This window comes from Coptis chinensis, chromosome 6, assembly GCF_015680905.1.
Source record: "Coptis chinensis isolate HL-2020 chromosome 6, ASM1568090v1, whole genome shotgun sequence".
NCBI classification, from domain to species: domain Eukaryota; kingdom Viridiplantae; phylum Streptophyta; class Magnoliopsida; order Ranunculales; family Ranunculaceae; genus Coptis; species Coptis chinensis.
In genome coordinates, this window is record NC_141461.1 from 35379591 (window position 1) to 35388466 (window position 8876).

General features: G+C 36.3%; 1 protein-coding gene across 1 annotated transcript; it reads left to right on the plus strand.

Annotated features, from left to right (window-relative positions):
* The first annotated feature begins 6271 nt into the window (after positions 1–6271).
* Positions 6272–7444, plus strand: LOC147492734 (protein FAR1-RELATED SEQUENCE 5-like). Its single transcript, XM_086567626.1, has one exon. It carries the CDS (start codon positions 6272–6274, stop codon positions 7442–7444), a length of 1173 nt encoding a protein of 390 aa, XP_086423752.1.
* The last annotated feature ends 1432 nt before the right edge of the window (positions 7445–8876 follow it).

Sequence of the window (8876 nt, forward strand, 5' to 3'; positions counted from 1 at the left end):
ACAAAATCAAATGTGTCATTAACAACTCCAATGATCAATTACTAATTGATCATTGGAGTTGTATATATATATATATATATATATATATATTGTTTATGTAAGTATTTATTTAAGTTTGTTTATATATATATATATATATATATATTATATATATATATATATATATATATATATATATAATATAAACTTAAACAAACTTAAATTGAAAAACAATTCATATCATCAAGTATCATTTCGATAATCTTGCAATGCATGCGTTGTATCGTCATAGTCTTGAGCGACTATTGTGTGTCTATGAGCATGCACGAGACAAGCTATAGTCCATGTTTGGGATTGGTCCGAATACCGGAAGTACTCATAGATCCCGCTATATATATATATATATATATATATATATATATATATATATATATATATATATATATATATATATATATACACACACACACAAATAGTTAACATATTGATAGAGTAATAAAATTAACATTAAAAATAATCTCTAAAATACTAAAGTTTTACCTGTAGAAGAGTCATATAGCCTGTAACCCCTTTCACCTACGTACATGTGGCAGCGCCAAGACCTCTATACAAAAATGCCAAAATTGCTACACCCCGTGCATACTCTCTTATCTCACTGAATTTCAACAACGGCCTCAAAAAACATAGAGGCACTCCAGTCTCAAACTTGTCAATAAAAACGACACATCCAAAGAAAAACAGGATAAAAGCTCTGACAGCCCGTTGGACTTCCTGCAAACTCGAGGCCTTCTCCACCACCTTCCCAGCAGTGTCACATATGGGCTTATCATGAACCTTGTTAGCAAAATGCTTCCGGAGGAATTCTAGCCTTACTTTTGAAGTGAACTTGCTAGCTTCCATCTCCGCCTTAATCAAAGAAATGGGGAGACCCAGAGCACGGTGTAGGAGATTTATCGATTGTTGTAAGTTCAACTCACTGTCTCTTTGCACCGCTCTTTCTCTAACTGTGACTCCATAGATTTGCACAACATCGTCCAAAGTCACAATCATCATCCCAAATGGCATTTGGAAGGTGTTGGTCTCCGAATGCCACCTCTCCACAAACGCAGAGATCGACCAATGGTGGATTCATATGCTCGTGATAACTTAACACGAGATCATACAACCCAGTCCTTTTTAGCTTGTGGGCAAATATCGAAGACCTTCTAAATTCATTCATGAAATCCCATTGGCAGAACTTCGCTAAGTGCGAAACACACTTCAACGCTACGCGATCTCCTGAAATAACCAAGCACGTATTAGATATATATGAGTAGAAACAAAAGATTTTGTAAAAGAAAATCAAAATATTACCCTCTTCTCCACGAGCGACATGCACCGCATAGTCATACAACAGCTCTAACTCATACGGGCCACCCCCATACTCACCTCTTTTGAACTCCAAATTATCATTGGATTTTACCACAAAATCCAATACCAGAGGTGCTTCTTCCACTAGTGGTACGACTTCTACCACATTTTCTTCCACATCATCATCCTACTCCTCCTCATCCCCATTGTCATCTTCTTCATCACCCTCCTTTTCCCCCTCCTCACTCTCCTCTTCCACTATACTCTTCTCACGATCCATATTTACATCTAAACCTACATTGTTATCACTATCTACACTATCTACACTATCTTTACTCGATGAATGAACTACAGGAACCTCTTTTTCTTTGTGGTCCCCTCTACGCGTTGATGCCGTTAAGCCCTCTCCCCTTAGTCTCTTTCTTTCAACCGCGTCACCACTAGAGGAATCACCGCTTAACAACTTCTTCACACCCTTGAATGTAGTTTTCGCTACATTCTTCACATTCTTTGATCGACGACCCATTGCTACAAAGAAAAATAAAACAAGTATTAGTAACTATAATAAGTTTAATCAAATCTAAATCATATTCTGATTTTTAACACTAAGCTTTAGGAACAGGAACTTAACAAATAAGCTTTAACACTATAATAATAATAAGTCCATCTTGTTGTGATAGGAATGAACAGGAACAAATAAACTTTAGCTAATGTAATAAAGATACCAATTATCGTTTCAAAGACTCCACCCACTTCATTTATTCCAAAAAGCCCAGGAATTAATATGTACGGAATAGATAGATTCCAACCACCCATATATATAAAGAACTGTTACAAATAATGAAGAAACTAGTAGATTTAGATAGGAAGCAACGTAAAATAAACCAAATTTTATACCGGAATATTCCGTTTGATAACCTACTACTAATTCTTCCTCGACTTCTGGTAAATCAAAAGGCAATCTTTCGCATTCCGCTAAGGAGAAAATTAAAAAAAAACGTAAACCCTATAGGTTGACGCCACAAATTCCACCCCCAAAAACCATATTTTGACTGCGCCTTAACTATATCAACTGTACTTGAACTGTTAGATAATTATAGTCGGTGATAACATCACTATTCCCATCACTATTGCAAAACCGTACATGAGATTGTTCACCTCATGAGATTGTTCCCATCACTCCTCCATGGCCACAAATAAATCTAACGACCGGTTCAATATTATCTCGATATACTTGTAGGGTAGATATAGTAAACATCGGAGAGTCACAAATTAGACCAATGCAATTCCGTCTGCCATAATAACCAAAAAACGCTTCTGAATTGATCTCATTCCTTATAATAATAATATAAATTAAAGGATTACTTCGTTCCTGATAGTAATTTGTTTAATAAGTGGGTAAGAGCATACTCTAGATCGAGATCATGGGGAAGTACTGCTTGGTCATTTCTACCAACTTAAGGCCCCTTTAGGATTCCTTTTATTTTTATGTAGAAATACATCTTTATATAATCTACATTATCTCCATTACTAATCCTTTGTGTACCTTGGTATTCCTAACAGTCCACTCATTTTTGTTCGATCCCCGGTATGGTAATCCATACAATAGTAAAAACCCCATACAGTTGATCTTTTGTACCCGCTTCAAACTATGATGACCAATCGACCAATCTTAGCTTGTGGTAAAACGTTTATACTGTTTATGTTTACGTTCTCGCTTAACTCTTGTACCTAGGAAATAAGACTCATATTTTTTTACTGCCAATTTCTAAGTTGTTTTGTTTCACTCATATAACTATCTAGTTTAGTTCATCGCCCCGAATGATGAAAAAAATAGGTAAAAAAAAGTTCATGTCCTAACGAATCGCACGTAGAGATATTGATAACACGCATGGAGTTAATGGTATGTATTTCATAACTAATCGATTGAGCAGCGGCTCGTAGACCACCCAAAAAGGAATATTTATTATTCAATCCATATCCTGACATAAGAAGTCCAATAGGAGCAATACTGGAAATGGCAATCCATAAAAAAAAAAAAAAACCCTATACTGAGATCGGCTAAAACAAGGTGATAACCAAAAGGAATTACTGAATAACTTAGTAAATTAGATATGACTGCTATAGATCTATAACGGGTACAAAGAATATTAACGGGTGCAATTCAACAATACAAAGAATATTAAAAAAAAAAATAAATAAAAAACATTCAAACGACCTCACTGGGTCGTTTGGGCCATTTCCAAAACGACCTCACTGAGTCGTTTGGTGCATCTTCAAAACGACCTCACCGGGTCGTTTCAATTTTTCTCAATTAATACTTCGTACCAACAGTCCAAACAACAACAACCATACTTAAACCACAAATTATTCAACATACAATAACAATCATACTTATTATTCAACAATAGAAACCACAAATTGAGAAACTAGAGTTGAATTAAAAAAAAAATAAACAAAATGCACTCACCAATTGATATTCAAAACTGAAGAAATCCTTGTTTGTACCAATGAAACTATCCTTACACAAAATCAAGTTTTGTTTTTGGTTTTTGATTTTTGGTTGAGTTTTGGTTTGGTACGCGAGAGAGATGATACCGGTTGAAAAGGTTTTCCTGGTTTTTGCGATTTAGGTGGGGGTGTACTGGGCTTTTTTTTGGACTTCACTGTTTGGGCTTGGGCTGGAGGCTGCCCAATCTAATTTGTGTGGCGCCCAATACAGGACTCTTCTTAATATGTTTAATCTTAGGATCATATAGATTCTGGGGCAATAGACCAAACTAAGATTAGATTGACAACCGTGAAAATGAGCGTTAATGAAAGATGAGCTGCTAATTAACTTGTACGGTTGTACTACAATTTGCATTCATACCTCAAAGGCTCAAATTGATTAAGTTCACGTCCATAAAGTCTTGTAAATATGTTAAAGAAGATGTTCAAATCTTCCCACTTATCTAGCACAACCAAATCACTTTTCTTCTCGCTGAAGATGTTCAAATCTTCAAGATTATTCTAATTTTCCATCATCAATTCCTCTTCTATTTAGTTTTGTAGGTTTGTGGAATGCATGTAGTTTTGGATTTGATATAACAAGCGAAAGTGGAAGCACACTTGAATGGAAGAACATCAATTAATCTACCTAGTTCCAAAATTTACAATAATCTACTATCTACTATCTACAAAAGCTAAAATCTATTATCTCCAAACGACCCAGCCATGTTATTCTGGAGACTGCTCAAACGACCTCGCCATATCGTCTTGGAGACTGTCCAAACGACCCGCCATATCATCTAGTAAAAAATCTGAGAGCTTTGTTCCAAACGACACGCGAAGACCGCTTCAGTGTACATTGAAACGACATAGCGAGACCGTTTGAATATACATTCAAATGATAAGGAGAAATTGTTTAAGTATATACTATACTCAAACGACATGGCGAGACCGTTTGAGTGTACACTCAAACGACCCGAGGATTTTGTTATGGCGAGACCGGTTGGATTGGTTGTTAGGCCTGTGCTTTGATGGCAAACTTGTAATATGGTAAATTATATATATATATATATATTCAAACTATAATAATTAGATTGGGGTTACCCAATCTAATTTGACGAGTGCCCAATTAAACTAGGTTAAAATTGGGGTTTGCACAAAATAATAACCAAGATCCCGGCTAACCCAAGGATGTACGAGCTACTAAGGGCATCTCCAATGGGGGGTGTAAACCGTATAGAGTGGAAATTTTACACCCCAAATGTCAAAAAACTCTTTTCAATGGGGGTATTATACCGTAGGTAATAGAGTATTAGTTGATAGAGAGGGTGGGGAATTTCCCCTCTCGCTATCAGCTAATAAAAAGCCCAGGCGACACTCGAACAGACGTCTGAGTAAAAACAAATTCGGACGTCACTTGGAGTGTCGTCCCTATCTATTTCTAAAGTCACGATCAAGTGACGTCCGAGTTTAAAATTGAACTTTTTTACACTTTTCCATTGCGAACAATAGAGAGTGGATATTTATGGACTCTACAATAATTTACAATTTGAGTAATAAAATCCTTATGGCACCTATGTGGAGGTGTAATTTTACACTCCCATTGGAGATGCCCTAAGATCGTTACAACTAAAAAGTATATATAAAATTGACGAGAGAGAGAGAGAGAAAAAAAAAAAAAAAAAATATATATAAAATATATATATATATATATATATATATATATATATATATATATATATATATATATGGGGCTGGTTAAACGAACTCCATCTACTGTGACTCCAATCTAACGCCAAATCCTAACCATCCAATTGTAAACTATCCAACGCATGGATGTGTTCAAACTACTAAGCTAGTTATAAACAGGGGTATTTTCATCTTTCCAAACTTCTTTTTAAACAATTAGAAAAAAAAAACTTACGCGACCCCTTCGTCTTCCCAACTCCACAACGTGCCTCTTCTCTGAATCAAAAGGAGGAGGAGCACTAACTCCATCTTCTTAATACCACACCAACGTCTGCTCCACCATTTCTTACTCATTTTCTTCGTCGCCACCAAGTTTTCATTCTCCCAAAAGTTCGTGCTTTAGTTATAACTAAGAAATGGAAGTGAGTTTTTTTTAAAGCTTTTTGTACAACTAGACTAGATTAGTGGCGTTTGAAATTAGAATCCCTAAGGAACTTGTAGACCTGCAATCAAATTGGTTCTATGTTTCATACAAAAAAAAACTATTTTGCTGGTTCACAATGCAACCACGTTTTCCTGCCTAAAAATTTGTTTTCACATTGATTTTTTTATTACGCTTTCAATTTAATTTTTCTAAATGCATCTCAAGCATGCTTAATTGAATTACATATTGCATTTATATTTCGTCGTCCGACATTTTTATTGCAGCTGAATTTTATTAATTTGATTTTTTTTTATACTCTTCATTATTGATTTGTTCAGAATGGATGAGGAAGTGGAGGTCGCAAACTTCTCTCCCGGTGAAGAAGTGGAGGAAATGATTTTGTATAATGATGGAGTAGTTCCCAACAATGAATTTCCTTCTTTATCCGTTGAAACTCCAAATGAAGTGTTAGAGAAATTGGCTGTACCAAAAGTGGGGATGAGTTATCAAAGTCTAGAGGAAGCAAAATCATATTATTTGGAGTATGGTAAACAAAATGGTTTCTCAACTCGTGTTCGTAGTACCCAAAAAAGATCCAGAGCCCGTAATGATGATGAGGTGACAATTTGTGAAATGGTTTGTGCCCGAGAAGGAAAGCATGACAAGGTAGAAGACAACTCGGAGAGTAAAGTGAAAAGAAGAAGCACGTCAACAATTAGATGTGAATGCAAAGCACGAATGAGAGTAGTCAAGCAAGATGATAAGTCATGGATGGTGAAATATTTTGATGATACCCACAGCCACAAGATGGTCACTCCTAACAAGAGGGTGAAATTGAGAACAGTGAAAATTATGCCTAAAGCGGCTAAGATTTTGGTAAAGAGGTTTGATGATCTAAACTTACCCATAGGAAGAATTCCTGCACTTCTTGGTGGAGAGGCGATGGGGTATGGTGGCAGAGATTGTTACAATCACTTGAACTCCAAATGGAAGAAGTACAAAATACCGAAGGAAAATGATGCAAGCGCAGCTTATGCGTATTTTCAGAAAAAGAAAGTAGAAGACCCCCAATTTTTTTATGCCATAGAGTGTGATACCACGGGTAGGGGGGTGAATTTTTTTTGGGTGGATGGGCAATCACGTGCTCAGTACCAACATTTTGGAGATGTTGTTTGTTTCGATACCACCTACAGGAAAAATCAATATGAGATGCCTTTTGGGCCCTTCACTGGAATTAATCACCATCTTCAATCTATTCAATTTGGTTGTGCTTTGCTTCTTGATGAGACAGAAGAAATTTTTTTGTGGTTGTTTAAGATGTGGCTTGGGGCTATGGGTGGGCGCCACCCGATTTCTATAATTACGGATCAAGATAGAGCTATGACAGCAGCTGTTGCCAAGGTATTTCCTAATACACGACATCGGTTTTGTCTTTGGCACATCACAAACAAATTTCCCGAGTATTTGGGACATGCATATGCGAAGAGCACCACGTTTGAAGATGAAATGTAGCGGTGTCTTTGAAGGACTTATAATGTAAGTGAATTTGAAATGTTGTGGCAAGAGATGTTGCAGAAGAATGACTTGGTGGAAAATAAGTGGCTACAAACAATGTATGCAATTCAAGCAAAATGGGTTCCAGTATATCACTTAAACACTTTTTATGCGGGAATGAATACCACGGGGTGCAGCGAATCTATGAATTCTTTTTACAAATAATATTTTACAGTAGACACTAATCTCCAGAAATTTGTTTACCAGAATGAGAGGTGTTTGCGAAGAATTGCACAAAGAGAAAGAGAAGAAGACTATGAAACTGAACATAAAGACCGCATTGTGGGCAGGCAGGAATATCTCCTAAAGAATGCAGCAAAGGTGTTCACAAGAAGTGTGTATATGAAGTTTAAAGAAGAATGGTCTAAAGCCCAAGACTACAAACTTCTAACAGAAAAACCCGATATCAACTTCAAGTCTTACACCATGACGTCGAGAAGGTATAAAGGCCAGAGAGTTTGGAATGTTAACTTTAATCGAGAAACTAATATGGGCACATGTGAATGCAAGTTTTTTGAATTCGTGGGAATTCCCTGCCAACACTTTTGAAGTTGCTTATCCACTACGACGTTGATGAAATACCAGAACACTTTATTTTGAGAAGATGGATGAAAGGAGCAAACTATTATAGAGTCTTCAATGGGAGCGCAATAGTGAGTAGTGCACAAGAATCAGAGGTGTTAAGACTTACACACGGTTTCTTTGTGGCCAACCAAGTAGTTTATGAAGCAGCGAGAGATAATGAAAAGTTTAAAATGTTCATTGATGCCATGACCGCACTGATTGAAAGTTATGCTATGCTCGATGCAACTAGAAAGGTGCAAGTGCCTTCACCAATTGAAGCTAATGAAGAACAAGAGCCTCCGATTGATGTCTCCCAACTATTGCTTTTAAACCCAAATATTTCACAAAGAAAAGGGAGGAAGAAAGATACATGTAGACATAAAAAGCCAATCGAGATATCTCAGGAGAAAAGTTTGAGGACATGTGGACAATGCAAGCAGAAAACAACCCATGACAAAAGGAATTGTCCACAGAATCCATATAAGAAAAACAAATGTTTAACTAAAGTTATAGAACAAAGTAAGAACCTTTCTTTCTTTCATTTCTTTTTTAAGTTCCTTTTGTCATCACTATTATCTAATATGTGCTTAATAGCAGGTAGTGGTGCTTTGAATTAAGATGGCGTCACTATGTCGGCAAGCTTTTGGAGCAGATTTCTTAGGAGTGACTTTGTGGCAGTAGATTTTGGTGGCAGATTTCTAGAAGAATGACATTGGTGTAGAATTTTTGATAGCAAGTTGTCTTAGGCATTTTGTATTAGGCAGTTTGCTTAGATATTATTTTGGGTACCAATTTGTAATTGAGGATTGCGACAATCGTTATTTCG